The sequence below is a fragment of the Anomaloglossus baeobatrachus genome, chromosome 12, assembly GCF_048569485.1.
Source record: "Anomaloglossus baeobatrachus isolate aAnoBae1 chromosome 12, aAnoBae1.hap1, whole genome shotgun sequence".
NCBI lineage: Eukaryota > Metazoa > Chordata > Amphibia > Anura > Aromobatidae > Anomaloglossus > Anomaloglossus baeobatrachus.
The window spans coordinates 36790979-36812958 of record NC_134364.1 but is presented as its reverse complement, the minus strand read 5'-3'; the positions used below and the strand labels follow the sequence as shown (position 1 = coordinate 36812958).

The following is a 21980-nucleotide window of genomic DNA, read 5'->3' as shown; positions in this document are numbered from 1 at the left end:
CCCGAGGCAGCACACATCATTGTGTGACACCTTCGGGAACGACGAACTACAGCTTACCTGCGGCCGCCGGCAATGAGGAAGGAAGGAGGTGGGTGGGATGTTACGGCCGCTCATCTCCGCCCCTCCTCTGCTTCTATTGGGCGGCCGCTTAGTGACGCCGCACAAACTGCCCCCTTAGAAAGGAGGCGGTTTGCCGGCAACCGACGTTGCTAGGGAGGTAAGTACGTGTGACGGCTCTTAACGATTTTGTACGCCACGGGCAGAGATTTGCCCGTGACGCACAACCGAGGGGGGTGGGTATGCTCGCTAGCGATATTGCTATCGATATCGCTGCGTGTAACACCCCCTTTAGGCTATGTTCACACAGGTATTTGTGCCGCTTTTTTGGAGCGTTTCAGGTCCAATAATCATAAAAAATAAAAGTTTTGAAAACGCTTTCTATTCATTTCTATATGAAGTCCAATTTGCTAATAGAGGAGTGTTGAGGTTTTTTTTTTCTCGAAGTGGTTATGAAAAATACCCAGTGAAAAAAAAAACTTTTCCAAAATCGTTTAAGTAAAAGAAAAACTCCTCCAAAAAATTGAGCATTTCCCGAAGCTGTTTCTGCTTGAAAAACTTGTTTTTTTGAACACCTCAATGAACTCTACCCTTAATTTCTCCCCATATTTAGCTATTGCTTTAGGACATCTGCCCAGAGATGCATCTAAGCCTTTGTAATGTCTAAGCGGTCTACTTGGAAACATGGCCAGGAGTCTTTTTAGAGCATACCCTCATCACACTGATCCAAACTCAATCCCGTGTTGCAACCTATGCCAATACAACACGGTGTACAATAACACAATATGTTGTGTCACTTGTCGTGCACACTAGTTTCCAGGCGGTACATCACTAACACCGTATACAGTTATACAATACATAGCAAAACAGTATTACATGGGGAACATAAATAAATAGGCCCAACTGTATCCCATAGCAAAAGTCCAAGGATGCAAATATTGGAGTCATAAAGTGACATTTTCATACCACGAATATCAGCATGTAGTGCCTATATGCTGCTGAAGAGCCAATTGAATAGTATCTTCCGTTAAAGGGGCTTGAATACCAAGAAAGGGCTAGCAGACCCAAAAGAATGAGACAACTTTACCACTATAAAATAAAAAAAAAATGCAGCCCACCTTGTATATGCAGTTTAGTTTCACAACCAAAAGAATAGAAAGATGGAAATGTGGGTGCTGCAGCAGGAAAACTGGAATCTAAGGCCCAGATGCATATTGGATAAAAGCGGTCCAAACCTGTCAAGCTTAGCAGGACCTGTAAACTATCTGTATGGGAGCCTCCCGGCTATCCCCAGCACATAATGGGGGAGAGATGGCTCAAGCAAGGTCTGGCAGCGTCTTCCTCCTCTAGCCCTGTGTATGGAGGCGTTGGGAGGGATTTTTGCATTGTATGACCCACTTTACTTCCCAGACTGATTACAGTAGATTGCTAGGTGTCATACCAGTGCAACGTTATGGTCTTATCGGTCAGGTTCTATTTCCATGATCCGTCAGGTCCCATTTTCATGATCTGTTAGGTCCTGTTTTCATAATCCATCAGGTCCTCTTTTCATTATTGGTCAGGTCCTGTTTTCGTGATCCGTCAGGTCCTGCTTTCGTGATCGGTTGGGTCCTGTTTTCATGATCGATTGGTCGGGTCCTGTTTTCATTATTGGTCAGGTCCTGTTTTCGTGATCCGTCAGGTCCTGCTTTCGTGATCGGTCGGGTCTTATTTTCATAGTCGGTCGGGTCCTGTTTTCATGATCGGTCGTGTCCTGCTTTCATGGTTGGTCGGGTCCTGCTTTCATGGTCGGTCGGGTCCTGCTTTCATGGTCGGTCGGGTCCTGCTTTCATGGTCGCTCAGGTCCTGTTTTCATAATCCTTCAGGTCCTCTTTTCATTATTGGTCAGGTCTTGCTTTCGTGATCGGTCGGGTCCTATTTTCATGGTCGGTCGGGTCCTGTTTTCATGATCGGTCGGGTCCTGTTTTCATGATCGGTCGGGTCCTGTTTTCATGATCGGTCGGGTCCTGTTTTCATGATCGGGCGGTCAGGTCCTGTTTTCATGATCGGGCGGTCAGGTCCTGTTTTCATGATCGGGCGGTCAGGTCCTGTTTTCATGATCGGGCGGGTCCTGTTTTCATGATCGGGCGGGTCCTGTTTTCATGATCGGTCGGGTCCTGTTTTCCTTATCAGTGGGGATTTAATGGATTTATTGAGCCCCCAATCAGCAGCTGATCACATATCCTGACAATAGGCCATTATTTGCCAAGATAGGAAGCCTAGGATAAAGTCTGCTTAGTCGGCTTGCTTCCAGATCCCACAATGATCCTATATATTTTCACTGGTCGAATGTGCCTCTTTTTATCAGAAAGCTCAAGTGTGTAAAAAATAAAAATTCAAGACACCTAACTTTAGAAGGCAAAAAAATATTTTTGCAAAAAGTGAATGTCTCAAATTGTATTTGCGGAGGTTTGTTAATGTCAGAACCTCAACTTTCTTTCAAAAGGATGCATACAATGAGCTTCAACAATTCTTGACTTTTAATCTCTGTTCGTGTGTAGTATTTAGGGGGTTAAAAAAAAAAAAAAAAAAAGTTGTTCCCCGATGTAGAGTAGCGCAACCTAAGAAATTCTTCTAACAAAAGCAATCCCAGATCCATAAGTTACACGGACAGCCGAAATGAAAAGCATCTGTGTTTCTTTTTGCTCTGTTCTCAATCTCTGCTCATTGTTGGAGAATCTGACCTTCTTACATGGATTACGAGACTGTTGACATTGCGAGGAGAATGGGGGGCAAAGAAATGAATGTACAATTACTTTGTCCACTCAGTCCAGCTAAAGAAACCTAACGAAAGCCAAAATGAGAAGTTTTAATTCCTCAAAATCAATAGATCTGAAATCAAAATATAGAACGATCCATGAGGACAGTGCAACCATGGAACTTGGCCATAGAGGCCACCGGGTACCTTACTGAGATCCACTGTAGGCGACACATCTGCCGGCTCAGTTTGTTACCGATTGTGCTAGTGGCAAAGGTCCGACCCTTCTTTTTGTAGAAGATTGGATCACTGGCTATCTGCCCCCCCTTTCTGGCAAGATATTCACCCAAAATCTTTAGTTTGGGTGAAAAATAAAACTATTCTTTCTTTGGCCAATTGTAAATATGTCTTTAGTCTTGTTTTTCAAAAACAAAAAAATTAAATAAAATCCATAGATTGTCATATGAATCAGAAGTTACAGGCACTGCCAAAGTTTCGTAAAACGTTTTAACTATTCTTGCCGAAAATATAGGCAGAAACCAGTATGGCTGAAGTTCTTGATCAAAGGGAAATACTGTAGGGGAAGCAAACTAGCAGTTTGAAGGAAGGAAATAGTACCTTGTGACATAAGGGCTTGTTCACACATTGCATTATTGATGCATTTTTTTCATGTTTATTGAATTCACTGTTTTATAATAACAGTAAATAAAATGAGATTTCTTAAAGGGAACCTGTCACCACTTTTTTGGCCTATAAGCTGCGGCCACCACTACCGGGCTCTTATATGCAGCATTCTAACATGCCGTATATAGGAGCCCAGACCCCTGTGAGAACATAAAAAACACTTTATAATACTTACCTAACGGTCGCATGGTGGGCCTAATGGGCGTCTCCGTTGTCAGTCGCCGCCTCTTTCGGCCATCTTAGTGCTCCTTCTCTAACCGCGGTGCATGACGGGTCCGATGTCATCCACACTCGCCGGCATTCAGGTCCTGAGCAGGGCAGATCAAAGTATTGTACTGCGCCTACGTAGGATCGGCGAGTGTGTATGACGTAGTTGCGTCATGCACACAAGCTTCAGAAGAAGGACGAAGATGGCCGAAAGAGGCGGTGCTGGCACCGGAGAACGGAGACGTCCATTAGGCCCACCGCGCGACCGTTAGGTAAGTATTATAAAGTGTTTTTTATGTTCTCACAGCGGCCTGGGGTCTTATATACAGCATATTAGAATGTGTATATAAGAGCCCGGTGGTGGTGGCCGCAGCTTAGAGGGCAAAAAAGTGGTGACGGGTTCTCTTTAAAGGGAACCTCTCACCACTTTTTTGGCCTATAAGCTGCGGTCCCGTTTCCGTTGGTGTTGCCTGTTGATCTGTGACCGTTCCCTAGGCACCTTGTTTCTCTCTGGTTGGTCCCTGTAGCCTGAAACTAGTCGGGTCCCGCTCTCCAGTATGGCTAACTGAGGGAGCTTGCTCTCAGGGTTCACGCTTGGGATTTCTTGAACCGTATTTGTGGAAAGTCCTATCCCTCTCGTTGCACTAGTACCCCGATTTTGGAGCGGGTGGAAAGCGGATCCTGAAGGCTCCGTGCTTGTCGGGTAAATTGTCAGGTTGCCTGAAGCTACTCCCTGACCTAGGGTCCACGTACCACGTCGTACCATGGTCCCAGCCCAGTGATGGTATAAGGCCGCCGGCTGTCCTCCACGACAATGCCGTGCCCTTTGTCACGATCCCCTGTGACCGGGGTCCAGCTCCTATCAGGCCCAGACCACCGTCTGCTACCTAGTAATTCCAAGGAGCGCAGCTCCTGACCTCCTCTCGCCTTCACTTCCAACACTACTCTGAACTGCTCCAGACACTCCTGACCCCCCTTAACCAACCCCCCAAGTGGGTGACCCTATTCCACTCAGGCTGTCTACTGGTATGTCTGGTGGGTGCGGTGCAGAGTGTTCCTAGAATTTTGATTAGCTGGCCTTTGGCAACACCATTTGGTTAGGGACCCGTAACCAAGGAGGAGTTGGATACTGCACAGGAGGGCAGATTGCACAATACCCTGTGATGACCTGATAGGCCAGGGCGTCACACTTCCATTCCCACTTATCTTCCCCTTCCATTGCCTACTGAACTTGAAGAAAACTTTGAAGAAACAGCTCAGATCAGTATTTAGAGTCGCCATCGCAATGTGGTGTCTTGTTGCACAGCCCATTATTCTCTATGGAGATTGGAGGAGCAGGGAGAGGAAACAGGCAGAGGGAGACATATAAAGATTGTGCTGAGATTTCTAACAAATCTTTCCCTTAATGTCAGAGCTTGATTCACATCCGGGCAGCTCTGGACTGCTGCATAGTATCCTCCATGGTATTTCTTCTGTCTGTGCTAAAAAGGATTGAAAAGCAGGGAATCCCTCTCTGTATGCTGAGCTGCTGAGAGATGATCTACGGAACTGCCATGGTCTTTGTTGACAGCCTGCAGCAGTGACCTCTTGATTACAGTGCATGTGTCTGCTGTAGCCAATCACGGAGCTCAAAAATTATGTAATTGAACACAGTACGAGTCACTGAGCCTAATGATTGGCTGCAGCTTGCTAACAAAGATTGGGGCAGCGGCAGGGAGGCAACGCTGGATCTGGACAGAGTAATGGTACAGTAGTATTTTATACGTAACCTTTGGGTAACAAAGTTTATCCTGGACATCCTCTTTAATTAATCAAGCCTTCTTTCCTCAGCAACTCAGAGACCGCATCAAATAGAATCTATAGGAGAAAGCGAGAGAGGAAGATCCCTCACAGACAGGAAAAGCTCTGCAAGGAAATCTGAAATTTGTCAGTTCCAGTTGATAGTAACTCAGATTTTTTTTTTTTACTTTACTCCTAGGTTGTCCTGATGGGAAGAAGCTGGAATTTATCACAAGTTTACTGGATGCCCTCACCACAGACATGGTGCAAGCAATCAACTCCGCAGCCCCAGCAGCAGCCGGCAGGTCAGTCATTAAGTACAAGCAGGGCCATGAGTTCACAAGTGCATTCCTACCAAATGCCGTAAAACCCCTGAAATATTGCAACATAAATTATGTTTCGGTACAAGTCAGAAGTTCCCGTTGTTAACTTCTTGACATAAGGCCTTATCGGACTCCGCTATGGTTGCCTGAGTCACCCTGCTGCATTGTGGGGGATACCGATGCCTGGTTTTGAACATGGCCTTGTGGTCATATTTATGGACAGATGGATCAGATATGACTTTCAAGAATTTTCATTTTACGGCATTTAGGGGAAACAGAGAAGGCGTTAAATTAGGTATGTCTGTAACTGCCCCCTTAGGCTATAACCGAGCAGGCCTAATTGCCCTGTGTCATTGCTCTTACACTTAGGAGCATCCGAGCATGGCCGCTTACAACGGATATAAAACCACAAAGCTACTGAAAGTTCTATAAACACTCATCCACGAGAAATATGTGTGATCACATCAATGTACAGAATATTGAGCTATATACATCTGTGTTCAACTAATTATATATATAATATATATATATACATATGCATATGCTTGTGTGTATATAATATATTGTGTGTGTGTGTTTGTTTTATATATATATATTATAACAAACACACACACACAATATATTATATACACACAAACATATGCATATATATATATTATATATATATATATATATATATATATATATATATATATATATATATATATATATATATATATATATATATATATATATATATATATATATATATATATATAGTGAGACTGTGACCGGGGTTATCTATGACGGCCAGTATGTCTCGCCTCAGTTGTGCTCACTCCATGATAGAAAGTAAATCCACTCTAGGGTTAATGCTGTTTCCCTACAGGCTGAAGGAAGGGTTAAATAGAGTCAGGAACAAGGGCAGGTGTGCCGGGTGTGGGGGAGTGAACAGAACTCCCTGAGCTCTCTGCTGGAGAGGCACATGTATATTGTTGTGGACTTTTGTTTGGACATTAAAACCGTGTGCTGTGAACCTTCATGCCTGGATCCCGTGTCTTCTGCTGCGCAGCCGACCGTGCTACCTCACATATGGTGGAGAATCGGCGGGCATGACAGCCGGTGAGATGTAGCATCCATCCCTGGTGACCCAGCAGCACATGTCCTGGATTCGAGCGGCTATACTACAGCCCAAACCCGGCGACGCCATGGAGGACATACTAAGGCAGCAGCAACAGACTAATGCACAGCTACAAGAGGCTAATGCACAGCAGCAACAGACCAATGCACACCTGCTCCGGGCGTTGGAACGTCAGCAGCAATCCTTGCAAGAGCAGGACAAAAGGCACCAAGAACAGCTGGTTCAGGCCAATGCACGTCAGCAGCAAGCCTTGCAATTGCAGGAACAAAGACATCAAGAACAGATGGTTCTCCTGGCCAAGTCGATCCGTGCCGGACCGGCAGCAACAACCCCGGGACCGGGAGACGACGGCAGCGTCCGGAAAGCGGTGAGACAAGCGTTGCAAAAGATGACCCCGGGGGATGATGTGGAAGCATTCCTGGCGGTGTTTGAGCGGGTGGCCGAGCGGGAAAAGCTGCCGACCCCCCAGTGGGCTGAGGTATTGTCGCCCTATCTGACGGGGGAACCCCAAAAAGCGTACCTGGACCTCTGTACCGAGGACGCCATTGACTATGTGACCCTGAAAGCCGAAATACTGGCTCGGTTGGGGGTGAATACCTATGTACGGGCTCAGCGGGTAAATCAGTGGTTCTATGAGGAAGCCAAACCCGTACGCTCCCAGGCCTATGACTTGTTGCATCTTGTAAAAAAGTGGTTGCAGCCTGACACTCTGAGCCCGGCGCAAATGGTGGAAAGGGTAGTAGTGGATCGTTTTGTGTGCACTTTACCCGTCACCGTTCAACGGTGGGTAGGACAGGGTGACCCGAGTACCCTGGACCAATTAGTGTCCCTGGTAGAGCGGCATGTGGCTACGCAGGACTTGATACGGGACACTGAGACTTTGCGTACCGCCCGTCGGTCCGGCCCCTCCAAGCCTAGGGCCAAGGACCCACCGCTGACAACGGTGCAGGAGTCCCCTACCGTCCCGTCTGAGGCCGCGGCCGCCATTCCTGAGGTCCGGAAGGTTCTGTACCCTAAACGACAACCCGTCAAGGGGGTTTCCGTCCCCATTAGATGTTGGCGGTGCCAGCGGGTGGGACATATGGAAGCCCAGTGTCCACTCACCACGGAGCCCATGGATTGTGGGGTTACCCGGCGGGGTTCAATGTATGCTCAGGTGGTGTGTACCGCTGACCTGGTCTCCCCAGAGACGGAGCCCCACTTGTGCCAAATTCAGGTGAATGGATGTCCGGTTACAGGATTGTTGGATTCCTGAAGCTTAGTGACCCTTGTGCGATCCACTTTGAGGGCTAAAGTAAAGGCCACAGGACGTACCGTGGGGGTGGTTTGCATACATGGGGACCGCCGAGACTATCCCACCGGGATTGTCACCATCACAGCACCTTGCGGTCAGGTGGAACATGAGGTGGGACTTCTTAACACTCTTCCCTATGACGTGATCCTAGGAAGGGATCTGCCCTATTTTTGGACTTTATGGAAGGGACCCCCTAAGTCTCCTCAGATATTGGTCAGTCCGGGACCTGAGCCCTACAATCCTGAATCCGGGACACCTGCCGTAGGGGTCCCCATGATAGGGACAGAATGTGAACCCGATAGGTCGCCCCTAGAGGTATTGGCAGGAGAGGCTGAGACGGTCGAACCCATCCCGGAGTTGGAGGCGTCCCCGGATACGTTTGGGACTGCCCAACTCCAGGACCCTACATTAATACATGCCCGGAGTCGGGTGACAGTAATTGACGGGGTGGCACAGCTGCCCGGTGCCCAGGTAAGGTACCCCCATTTCGCTCTTAAGCAGGATTTACTCTACCGGGTAGATGAAATACGGGGCGTGGGGGTAGAGCAGTTGGTGGTGCCCCAGCCGCATCGCCGGCGGGTCCTCGACTTGGCTCATAAACACCTGATGAGTGGCCACCTAGGGGTCAAGAAAACGCAGGAGCGAATATTGCAAAGGTTCTATTGGCCCGGAGTCTTTGGGGAGGTAAAACGGTTCTGCGAAACCTGCCCGGAGTGTCAGCTTACCGCACCCCTGACCCATTTTCGCAGTCCGTTGGTACCGTTACCCATTATAGAAGTCCCTTTTGAACGGATAGGGATGGATCTGGTGGGGCCCCTCGTAAAGTCCGCTCGAGGGCACCAACACATCCTAGTGATCGTTGACTATGCCACCCGGTATCCCGAGGCGATACCCCTCAGACATACTGCAGCAAAGCTTATAGCTCGGGAGTTGTTTGCTGTGTTCTGCCGGGTGGGGTTGCCCAAGGAGATCCTTACGGATCAGGGGACCCCATTCATGTCTAAAGTGACCAAAGAGCTATGCCGGCTACTCCAGATCAAGCAGTTGCGTACGTCTGTGTATCATCCTCAAACGGACGGTTTAGTCGAGCGTTTCAATAAAACCCTGAAAACCATGCTAAAAAGGGTGATTTCAAAAGACGGGAAAGACTGGGATATGATGCTTCCCTATTTGATGTTTGCCATACGAGAGGTGCCACAGGCATCCACGGGGTTTTCGCCTTTTGAGTTGTTATACGGGCGACATCCCCGGGGATTGTTGGACCTGGCAAAGGAAACATGGGAGCAAGAGCCCACCCCCCATAAAAGTGTGATTGAACACATTTTGGGTATGCAGAACCGCATAAGCGCGGTCATGCCAATTGTGAAGGAGCATTTACAGGAGGCTCAGGCCGCGCAAAGCGGCCGCTACAATAGACAAGCCACCGTGCGGACCTTTAAACCCGGGGATCGGGTGTTGGTATTAATCCCCACGGCGGAGAGTAAATTCCTGGCTCAGTGGCAAGGCCCCTACGAGATAAAGGAAAGAGTCGGGGTGGTTAACTATAAAGTATTGCAGCCCGGTAGGCGGAAACCTGAACAAATATACCATGTCAACCTATTAAAACCTTGGCAGGAACGGGAAAGCCTGATGGCTGTTTTTTCCCCACCTCCCTCCTCTTCGGGTCGTTCACATCCGGCTTCAGCGACCTCCGGAGAGGACGAACCGGAAGTAAGGATTGGAGAAGCCCTCACCAAGACTCAGAGGCGAGAGGCCAGACGGTTGGTTCAGCAGAACCCCGATGTCTTCTCCGAGCTGCCCGGTAGGACCAGTCTGATACGACATGATATTGTCACCGAGCCCCACCTGAAGGTACGCCTGAAGTCATACCGGGTACCGGAGGCTCGACGACAAGCCATATCGGAGGAAGTAAAGACAATGTTACGCCTGGGGGTCATCGAAAAATCCCGGAGTGAATGGGCTAGTCCGATTGTCCTAATACCAAAACCCGATGACTTCTTAAGGTTCTGCAATGACTTTAGGAGATTGAACGAAATATCCAAGTTCGATCTCTACCCCATGCCCCGGGTGGATGAGCTGATTGATAGGCTGGGACAGGCGCGATATTTTACCACGCTCGACCTGACCAAGGGGTACTGGCAGGTGCCACTAACGGAGTCCGCCAAGGAGAAAACCGCTTTTGTTACGCCGGAGGGTCTCTTCCACTATGTTGTCTTGCCTTTTGGGTTACATGGCGCTCCGGCCACGTTCCAGAGGTTGATGGACTTAGTGCTGGAACCCCACCAGGCGTATGCATCAGCGTACCTGGATGACATCATTATTTACAGCTCCGATTGGCAGACCCACTTGGAACAGGTACAAGCGGTGGTGGACGCGCTTCGAACAGCCGGATTGACAGCCAATCCCAAGAAATGTGCATTGGGACTCACGGAAGCCCGCTACTTGGGCTACGTGATAGGCCAAGGAGTGATTAAGCCTCAAATTAACAAGGTTGAGGCGATCCAGAAGTGGCCTAGACCCCTGACCACGAAGCAGGTTAGGGCCTTCCTGGGTATCGTGGGGTACTACAGGAGGTTTGTAAAGGATTTTGCGGGACTATCAGCCCCCTTGACGGACCTTCTCAAAGGCAAGAAGTCCGTCATGGTGCGCTGGACTCCGCAGGCCGAGGACTCCTTCCGGGCCCTGAAGGGGGTCCTGTGCGGACAGCCCGTTCTTGTACACCCTGATTTCCGGAAGGAGTTCATAGTACAGACTGACGCCTCAGAGGTCGGCCTGGGGGCAGTGCTGTCTCAGGTGGTTCAGGGGGAGGAACACCCCGTCACCTTCTTAAGTAGGAAACTCACCCCTCCCGAGCGGAATTATAGCGTAGTGGAGAAGGAGTGCCTGGCGATCAAGTGGGCCTTGGAGTCCCTATGCTATTATCTGCTGGGACGGCAGTTTCGCTTGGCGATGGATCACTCTCCACTGGTCTGGATGAGGTCCGCCAAGGAACGGAATGCCCAGGTTACCCGGTGGTTCCTTTCTCTGCAGAACTTCCGGTTTACGGTTGAACATAGGGCCGGTGGGTTGCAGGGCAACGCCGATGCCTTGTCCCGCGGCCCGTGTTTGATGGCGGGAGTTCAACCCCGCACGCTTGAACTGAGGGGGGGGGTATGTGAGACTGTGACCGGGGTTATCTATGACGGCCGGTATGTCTCGCCCCGGTTGTGCTCACTCCATGATAGAAAGTAAATCCACTCTAGGGTTAATGCTGTTTCCCTACAGGCTGAAGGAAGGGTTAAATAGAATCAGGAACGAGGGCAGGTGTGCCGGGTGTGGGGGAGTGAACAGAACTCCCTGAGCTCTCTGCTGGAGAGGCACATGTATATTGTTGTGGACTTTTGTTTGGACATTAAAACCGTGTGCTGTGAACCTTCATGCCTGGATCCCGTGTCTTCTGCTGCGCAGCCGACCGTGCTACCTCACAATATATACATACATACATACATACATACATACATACATACATACATACACACACACACACACACACACACACACACACACACACACACACACACACACACACACACACACACACACACACACACACACACACACACACACACACACACACACACACACACACAATTATATAACAGAGTGAAGGAAGTTCCAGCAAGCTAAGGAGACTCCAAACGGCAATAAAAGGAGTATGTATTTCTTTTTTCTTTCCGACTTTATTATACAAAGATAAACATTCCAGAGCTCTTGACAGATAGTTGTATGCAAGGTATACGGAGTATGCACTACACGTTTCGGCGGTCACAACCGCCTTCTTCACGGTCCCAAGCCAAAAGTGTTTTGGTTTGAGACCGTGAAGAAGGTGGTTGTGACCGCCGAAGCGTGTAGTCCATACTGCGTATACCTTGCATACAACTATCTGTCAAGAGCTCTGGAATGTTTATCTTTGTATATCAAAGTCGGAAAGAAAAAATAAATATATACTCCTTTTATTGCCCTTTGGAGTCGTCTTACCTTGCTGGATCTTCCTTCACTTTGTTCTACATTTCTTAGAAGCCTCCCACTTCGGGTCCGTGCAATAAGGAGGACTGAGACACTGGGGCTTGAGCTCAGGCAGGTGAGCTAGTCTACACTCTTTTGTTCAAAAGTATATATATTTTTTTGTATATATATATATATATATATATATATATATATATATATATATATATAAATTTAATATATATAACACACACACACACACACACACACACACAGTATATTATATGTGTACAGATGTAGGTGTCTACCTTCGAAAATCCAACATTTTTAGCAAAACTACACAAATGCCCCATATACAATATATATATATATATATATATATATATATATATATATATATATATACAAATGTATATATTTCTTTGTATATGTAGTGTGTGTGTATATATAATATATTATATATATATATATATATATATATATATATATATATATATATATATATATATATATATATATATATATATATATATAGCGGCATTTGTGTATTTTTGCTAAAAATATTGGATTTTTTAGAAGGTAGACACCATTCACTTTAAGAAAAAAAATACATACAGAAAAACTAGAGAAACATAAAATTTTCTAGGTGAATATGGTTACAGTGATCGCAAACTTGTATAGTAGTTTTATTTTTACTGTTTTTACAATTTAAAGAATTTCTAAAAATAAAAAAATTAGTTGGTATCATTTTCTGAGACCCATAACTATCAATTTTCTATCACTGAAGCTCTCTTAAGGCCTTGTGCGCACACTGCATTTTTACCCGCGTTTTTGCTGCAAAAATGTCTTGAGAAAATGATTGTAACCTTTCTGCAGACATTCCCCAGCAAAACCTATGGGAAAAAAAATTAGCTGTGCGCACACTGCGTTTTTTTCTCAAGAACATTCTTTCTGCAGAATTTCTTGAGAAAAAGAATGTGCATGTCACTTCTTTTCTGCAGGTACCTGCGTTTTTTGCCTTAGATAAATGGTAAAAAAAACGCATGGACCAACCTGCGGAAAAAAAAACGCATCAAAAACGCGGTAAAAACGCATGCAGTTTTCGGTGCGTTATTGGTGCATTTTTTGAACGCAAGTACGCTAATCTTTCAGACTCTCAAAATTTCTTGATAAAAATCCTTTTTCTAGTGCGCACAGGGCCTAAGGGTTTGCTTTTTTGCATGGTGAGCTATATTTTTTAATGGTACTATTTTAGGATACATTTAGGATTTTGATAATTTTTTTTATTGCTTTTAATTTGTGGGTGGTGTAGCAAACACAAAAACAATTTTAGGCCCTGTGCGCACTTGCCGGTTTTTGCCACGGATTTCCTGCGGTTTTGCTCCATGTTTCGCTGCATGTTATGTTCATAACATCTCTGCAGTAATTCACCAGCAAAACCTATGGGAAAAAAAAATCCTGTGCGCACTATGCGGATTTTGACAGCTGCATTTTTTGCTGCGGGATTCCCGCAGCAAAAACAATTGCATGTCACTTCTTTTCCGCACGTCGCTGCAGGATTTCACTCCATTGACTGTAATGTAATCGTGAAATCCCGCAGGGAATAACGCAGGTAGCAAGTTCTGTGCGGTTCATTGCGTTTTCCTGCGTTATTCCCTGCGGGATTTCGCGTCTTTAGGGACATAATGTACATCGCTGCCCTGCGGTTTGCAGGGAAGTGATGTCATTATGACAGGAAGAGGAAGCGGAGCAGAGAGTAAACACACACACACACACATCACAGACATAGAATACACACACATCACACTCACACACACATCACAGACACAGACATATAGAATACACACAGATCACACTCACACACAAACATTATAGAATACACATAGAAAGCAAACGGACATATAGACAAAAAAAACACGTGGGCTCCGCCATATTTTTACCATCCATCCGAGGTAAGCCCACAGCGGCGGCCCGGTATTCTCAGGCTGGGGAGGGCGAGGGGCAGGCTTAATGTCCCCCTCCTTCCGCAGCCGAGAATATCAGCCCGCAGCTGCCCCGGGACTGTCGCATCCATTATGCGACAGTCCCAGAGTGTCCCCGGCTCTTCCAGATGCCGTGATGCGGTGGCTATCCAGGTAATAATGAGTTAAATGACAGCGGATCGCCGCCATTTAAGTCCAGGCTTGATCATGGCAGCGTCTATGAGACAGCTGACATGATCAACCCGTAAGTAAAGTGAAAAACACACACACACACACCGAAAAATCCTTTATTTTAAATAAAACACAAAAAAGCCCCTAGTTCACCCTTTTATTAACCCCCCCCCCGAAACACACAGCTACGGCGTAATCCACCGAGGTCCTCCGATGCGTGCATCCAGCCGCGACTGACACACAGCGCTGAATGCAGCCTCGCAACGAGACAGCAGAGGTAACCACAGGGCATTTCCCACGGCCGGTAATGTGAACTCACATTACTGCTCGGGAGAAATGCAGCGTGTGCTCACAGGGACTCTATCTATCTATCCCTCTATCTATTCTTCTGTCTTCTATTCTTCTGTCTATCTATTTATCTGTCTGCTATCTATCTCAGAAGGAAATTACTTTTTTTTTCAATGTGTTTTATTGCATTGAATGCATTAAAGCACATGTACCAACCCGCATGCGGCAATACCGCGGTAAAACCGCGGCAAATCGCATGCGGTTTTCGGGTGCGGTTTGCCGCATTTTTTTAACCGCGGGTGCGGTAATCTTTCGGACCCTGCGGAATTATCTTAAGAAAATTCCGTTTTCCAGTGCGCACAGGGCCTTAGGGTCTGTGCACACTGAGTAGATGAATTTCTTAAGCAAAATACACACCCTCTGACAGAATTCCAGACCTGCGGCAAAAAACGCGCCCAAACTCCACATGTGATTTTACTGCAGTTTTGGTGCGGATTTTCTGCTTTTTTGTCCCTGCGGTTTTTAACCATTTATCAATGGCAAAACCGGAGAAGAAGTCACATGCTGCTTCTTTTTGCTGCAGAAATTCTGCAGCAAAACCTATAGGGAAAAAAAAACGAAGTGTGCGCACAGCATTTTGGATTCCTCATAGATTTTGCTGGGGAAGGACTGCATGAAGTTTATGAACAAAATCCGCACTTTTTCTGCAGCAAAAACCGCAGCAAATCTGAGGCAAAAAACGCAGTGTGTGCACAAGGGCCTTAATATTTTGTATTTTTTTTTTCCACTTTTCCTCAGTTGTAAAGTCCTGCGGAATATGTTGTCACTATAGAAATAAAAAAAATATAATATTTCTGTGTACAGGTTAAACAATTTCTAATTTCACAGACTGGACTTCTAAGAACATGTCAAAACCAAAGGGTTTTTCTTCATTATTATTTTATAATTGGAAAGAAAAGGCGTAAATTGAATTTTTATGCTTTCGTTAATTTTTTTTTTTTTTTTTTTTTTTTTTTTAATATAATGGCCATGGAGACTCAGCAGACCCTCATCTGCCATTGCAACCCTTAAGCGGGCATTACACACAGCGACATCGCTAGCGATATCGCTGGTGAAAGCACCCGCCCCCGTCGGTTGTGTGTCATGGGCAAATTGCTGCCCATGGCACACAACATCGCTAACACCCGTCACACGGACTTACCTGCCTAGCGACGTCGCTATGGCCGGCAAATCGCCTCCTTTCTAAGGGGGCGGTTCGTGCGGCGTCACAGCTGCGTCATTGAGCGGCCGCCCAATAGAAGCGGAGGGGCGGAGATGAGCGGGCTGAACATCCCGCCCACCTCCTTCCTTCCTCATTGCGGGCGGCAACATGTACGATGTAGTTCCTCGTTCCTGCGATGTCACACGTAGCGATGTGTGCTGCCGCAGGAACGACGATCAACCTGCGTCCTGCAACAGCAACGATATTCGGGAAAGCAACAACGTGTCAACGATCAACGATTAGATAAGTAATTTTGATCGTTTACGGTTGTCCCTGCGTTTCACACGCAATGACGTCGCTAACTAGGCCGGATGTGCGTCACGAATTCCGTGACCCCAACGACATCTCATTAGCAATGTCGCTGCATGTGAAGCCTGCTTTATATAATCTGCGATAGCATTGTCTGGAGGAGGCTAATGGTCTCCTGGAATAGCGGGTAACAGATGTGCGGCCTAGATGACTCAATTACTGACAGCGGCATTTAAGAGTTTAACAGCAGTGATTTGAGCGGAGTTCTGGTTGCTGCTGTTGGAGGCAGATGTTGGCTGTGTTACACACCCAGCATCTGCCCTGTGTTAATTATCATGGACCTTTCACCGGTAAAACACTTGTTTACTGCAGAACATGTGTTATTAGGTCTCCTCTATTCCATTCTATTTTACCGGTATGCTAGATTTACTGTACAGGACTGTGAAGAAGTTCCTGTACGTTACATAGAAAGGGATTTAAAACTTCCAAATTCTATTTCTGGGTTTTAATTGTTTATATGTATTATTTTTCTTTTAATTATTTTTCCTTATTTTGGGATGACATTTTGGGACTTCAGAACCCATTACTAACTTTACATACAGTTACAATATGAGGTTACAAAGATTTCAACTAGGATTGTTCACCTGCAAAGACATTAGCCTGAAAATGCCATAAATTTCCGTTTTTTGGCTCTTTGCTTTAATCCTGCACTATTGTAAATGTATGCCACAGGACTAAAGCTCCTGCAATCTACAGGAGCAGATCCAGTCCCTGACTGTCAGACACAAATTAAGATTCTGGAGAGAAGACAGAAGCTTTTTTTTTTTTTATTGCTTATGTCTTCTCTTTTGCTGGATACGCTGCACTACTCGTAGCGAGTTTTATGCAGTGAATTGAAACATCAGCACTACCAATGTTTCTGTAGGACCTGGCGATCACATATCACAGAGCTTCTACTCAGTACAGCAAAGTTGCTAATTCCTGGCACGCCCAGATCAGTTCTACCAAATCTGTCTCCTTAGTGGGATGTTTTTCCCTGTAACCTGGGCTCCTATGGATGCCCCAGTTACAGGAAAAAATAAAAAATTTAAAAAAGACAAAAATATAGTAAGTTCCCCAGAGACATTAGATATCAATACAGCCATGATCACCTGTGGAATTCATTCAATGGATTATTTGGTGTGAAACTTTAACAGTAAAAAAATAAATACTAAACAAAAAGGTCACTCCAAAACAGTGCTATAACATACTATTTATCCTGCATAAAACAAGACCTCATGCAGCTACATGAGTGAGAAGTTTAAAAGTTATGGTTGCTGAAACGTGGACAGGCAAAAATGTAAAAAAATAAAGAAATGAAAATTAGCAGTCATTAAAGAGGTTTTCCACCACTAATGTGACCCCCTTTCATTTGTCCTAACAATTCCAAACTAACACTTTCCTAATACTACTGCTACCTACCCCGCTCCTATAAGCTGATTTCTCTGGGGCGCGTATATAGCTTTATTGATGTTCTAGATTTTATCCTTGGAGGCTGCAGACTGGAATCAGACAAATTGAGCAGGGCACGTCACTAATGGGGGTGAGGCTGCCTCTCTGAGTGACAGCAGTCTGGATCACACTCAACTCTCCTCTCAGCTTGTTTTACAGTGCAGTGCTTTCATCTGACAAGTGCTGCGATATGCTAATCATTAGATAGTATATCATAAGGTCAGGGTGATATAATATCAAATGATTGGCACATTGCAGCATTTGTCAATGAAAACACCGCACTGTAAAGCAGCTTTGGAGTAGAGTGAAGTGTGATCTGGGCATGCTTGCCCAGTCTGCTGTCACTCACAGAGGCAGCCTGGCACCCACCAGTGACGTGCCCTGTTCAGTTAGTCCGCTTCCTGTCTCCAGACCGGAAGGATCAAAGCAAAACACCAACATAGGAATATAGGAGCCGCAGAAAGATCAGCTTACAGGACCAGGAGTATATTAGGAAAGTGTTAGTTAGGAATAGTTAGGACAAATGAAAGGGGGGTCACATTAGGAGTTGAAAACTTCTTTAACCCTTTAAGGACTGAGCAATTTTTCATTTTTGTGCTTTCATTTTTCCCACCTCTTTTTTTCAAGAAAAATAACTTTTATTTTCCTGCTGACAAACCCAAATACTTAGGAAGGAGGCGGGTCCCGGCCAGAGCGACGTCGCAGAGCAGGTAAGTGCGCGTGAAGCTGCCGTAGCGATAATGTTCGCTACGGCAGCGATCACAAGATATCGCAGCTGTGACGGGGGCGGGACTATCGCGCTCGGCATCGCAAGCATCAGCTTGCGATTTCATAGTGTGCAAAGTACCCCTTAGGCTTCGTCCACTTAATTGGTAGGAAGCATGGACCTTAGGGTGGCTTTACACGCTACGAGATAACTACAGAGATCTCGTTGGGGTCACGGATTTTGTGACTTACATCCGGCCGCTGTAGCGATCTCGTTGTGTGCGACTCCTAGGAGCGATTTTGGATCGTTGCAAAAACGTCCAAAAATCGCTCCTCGTTGACACGGGGGTCCTCTCCAAATTATCGCTGCTGTCGCTTGGGCGAAGTTGATCCTCGTCCCTGCGGCAGCACACATCGCTACGTGTGACGCCGCAGGAACGAGGAATCTCTCCTTACCTGCCACACGCCAGCAATGAAGAAGGAAGAAGGTGGGTGGGATGTTCGTCCCGCTCATCTCTGCCCCTCCTTTTTGATTGGGCGGCTGCTAAGTGACGTCGCTAGGGGTGGGTGCTATCACGCTTGCCATCGCTATCATCGGCTAGCGATGTCGCAGCGTGTAAAGCCCGCTTAAGGCGACTGCCCAGTTTGTTACCCACCATATATTTGGCTTTAAGGTTGTGGCATCAATTTAAAAAAGCAATGTATTGGTCCATTTAATGAAATCTTCAATCTATGAATGTTCTGATAACAATATAAAAAAAAAATGTGAAAAAATGATCTGTGAAGCTAAAGTAATATTTTACAGATTTTCAGAACCTGATCCCAACCACACGCTGGAAGAACGTGTAGTTCTGTGGTATTTCAGTCAGCTAGACAGCAACGGCAGCGAAGACATCAACAAGAAGGAGATGAAACCCTTCAAAAGATATGTCAAGAAGAAAGCCAAGCCCAAGAAATGCGCCAGACGTTTTACTGACTACTGTGACCTCAACAAGGACAAAACCATCTCACTCACAGAGCTAAAAGGATGTCTAGGTGTCCGCAAAGATCCAGGTACTCCCTCTTGTCCGACGCTTCTTCAGGAGTATGTTTACTTTTCGTCTGGTTATTTTATGTCCCCATCTGCAGGTGACCGGTCCGTTTATAATGGTCTGTATCAGTGATCTTTAATGTATGACTGGTGACACAACTCCCAGCCAGTTACGTTAAGGTTGGGCTTAGGGACAGAGTTGTAGTTTTGCAAAAGCTGAAGGTAGGAGAATTCATGGGAATAAACCATTAAAAAGTCTTCTGATGGGAAGTTAGTGGAAGTGGTGGAGTATGGTCACCCCGCTCTATTAATAATGATATGTCCCATTACCTGTTGGAGAGGCAGCCTTCTCATATACATACTGTATTTATAACCAATATGGTGACCATTAAAAAATACCATGTACAGTGTTGGCCAAAAGTATTGGCACCCCTGCAATTCTGTCAGAGAATACTCAATTTCTTCCTGAAAATGATTGCAATCACAAATTCTTTGGTATTATTATCTTCATTTAATTTATCTTCAATGAAAAAAAAATGGCAAAAAGCGAAATTGGATATAATTCCACACCAAACATAAAAAAGGGGGTGGACAAAAGTATTGGCACTGTTTGAAAAATCATGTGATGCTTCTCTAAGTTGTGTAATTAATGGCACCTGTAACTTACCTGTGGCACCTAACAGGTGTTGGCAATAACTAAATCACACTTGCAGCCAGTTGACATGGATTTAAGTTGACTCAACCTCTGTCCTGTGTCCTTGTGTGTACCACATTGAGCATGGAGAAAAGAAACAAGACCAAAGAACTGTCTGAGGACTTGAGAATCCAAATTGTGAGGAAGTGTCGCGGGCGGAGGAGGGGACGCTGCGCTCTCCCACTGCTCGGGTCCGGCTGCCGCGGCTGCTGCGGCCTGCTGCTGCTCGGTGGCTCGAGCGATGGGCCGGATCCCGGGGACTCGAGCGGCGCTCCTCGCCAGTGAGTGAAAGGGGATTGGTTTTTGGGATTGTTTATTGTCCGTGACGCCACCCACGGTTGTGGTGATGGTGTGGACACCACCGCTGCTCTGTATGGGGATCCCGGGAGCGGTGACAGGGAGCAGCTGAGTTGTTAGTTCTCCCCTCCGTGGGTAGAGGTTGGTTGTCCCGGGGCCCAGTGATGGGGTGGAGGATGAGGGATGGCGGGCCGGTGCAGGGCTTGGTGGGGTGCAGGGACGCGGGGGCAGCGCTGTGCTTCACGGCACTGTGGTACTCACTCAGCCTGAGACGGGGACACAGTTCTCGGTAAAACACACGGCTGGAAAGACGGTTCCCACGGACGGCTGCTGTTGCTCTTCCCCGGTAGTTGACGGTGACGGTCCCTTTTCCTGCACCTAAGTCTATGTTGGTAGCGATGGGTTCCCACCGGTAACCCGCTCCCTGGCTTGGATATGGGCCGGAGGAGCCCCTCTTTGCCCGCAGGCGTGGCCCTGAGAAACTGGTGCCTTGGCGGTGGCTGTGTCTCTCTCTAACGGTTGGACTGTTGCCTTCAATCGGGACTTGGTTGTTGGGAGACCCAGAGGTCCCCTTCACTGACGGATTTGGCAAATTCACGGCGACTCCTAGCCTTGCCGGGATCCGAAAGGCCCCTGCCAATGGCGCTGGCTTCTCTTCGTATACCGCTCCGGTACCGCCGGGCCACCACCCGTCCACGGTCCTTTCGGCAACCTCCAAGCAGCCTCTCCTGCAGACGGTCACCGCCGTCTGCTGACCTTGCTGTCTCAGTCCGGGGCACACACCCGGACCAACTTCAGGCTTCCTCAACTGTCACTTTCTCTTCCACCCTTACTCCTCTCTCTTGCTCCTTTACCACTTCACTTCCACTTCACTCCTTCACTTCCCTAGCTTAACTCTCACTCCCTCAAAAACTGATCTCTATATCCTGGTTTTCCCGCCTCCAGGGCTGTGAACTCCTCGGTGGGCGGAGCCAACCGCCTGGCCCACCCCCTGGTGTGGACATCAGCCCCTGGAGGAAGGCAACAAGGATTTTTGTGTAGCTTTGGTGTACCTATCCGGGGTGTAGGGTGTGGTGGTGTCATGACCTGTGACCCCTGGCTTGCCCAGGGCGTCACAGAAGCATGAACAATCTCAAGGCTACAAGTCCATCTCCAAAGACCTGAATGTTCCTGTGTCTACGGTGCGCAGTGTCATCAAGAAGTCTAAAGCCCATGGCACTGTGGCTAACCTCCCTAGATGTAGAAGGAAAAGAAAAATTGACGAGAGATTTCAACGCAAGATTGTGCGGATGGTGGATAAAGAACCTCGACTAACATCCAAACAAGTTCAAGCTGCCCTGCAGTCCGAGGGTACAACAGTGTCAACCCGTACTATCCGTCGGCGTCTGAATGAAAAGTGACTGTATGGTAGGATACCCAGGAAGACCCCACTTCTTACCCCGAGACATAAAAAAGCCAGGCTGGAGTTTGCCAAAACTTACCTGAGAAAGCCTAAAACGTTTTGGAAGAATGTTCTCTGGTCACATGAGACAAAAGTAGATCTTTTTGGGAAAAGCCATCAACATAGAGTTTACAGGGGAAAAAAAAAGAGACATTCAAAGAAAAGAACACGGTCCCTACAGTCAAA

General features: G+C 46.8%; 1 protein-coding gene across 3 annotated transcripts in view; it reads left to right on the top strand.

The window, feature by feature from the left end:
* Positions 1–21980, top strand: part of SMOC1 (SPARC related modular calcium binding 1) — a 335418-nt gene that overhangs the window by 300199 nt on the left and 13239 nt on the right. For all 3 annotated transcript variants that reach the window (XM_075329900.1, XM_075329899.1, XM_075329898.1), the window contains exons 10-11: positions 5664–5769; positions 19138–19385. In XM_075329900.1, coding sequence (XP_075186015.1) covers positions 5664–5769; positions 19138–19385 — 354 coding nt within the window. The remainder of the gene's footprint in view (positions 1–5663; positions 5770–19137; positions 19386–21980) is intronic.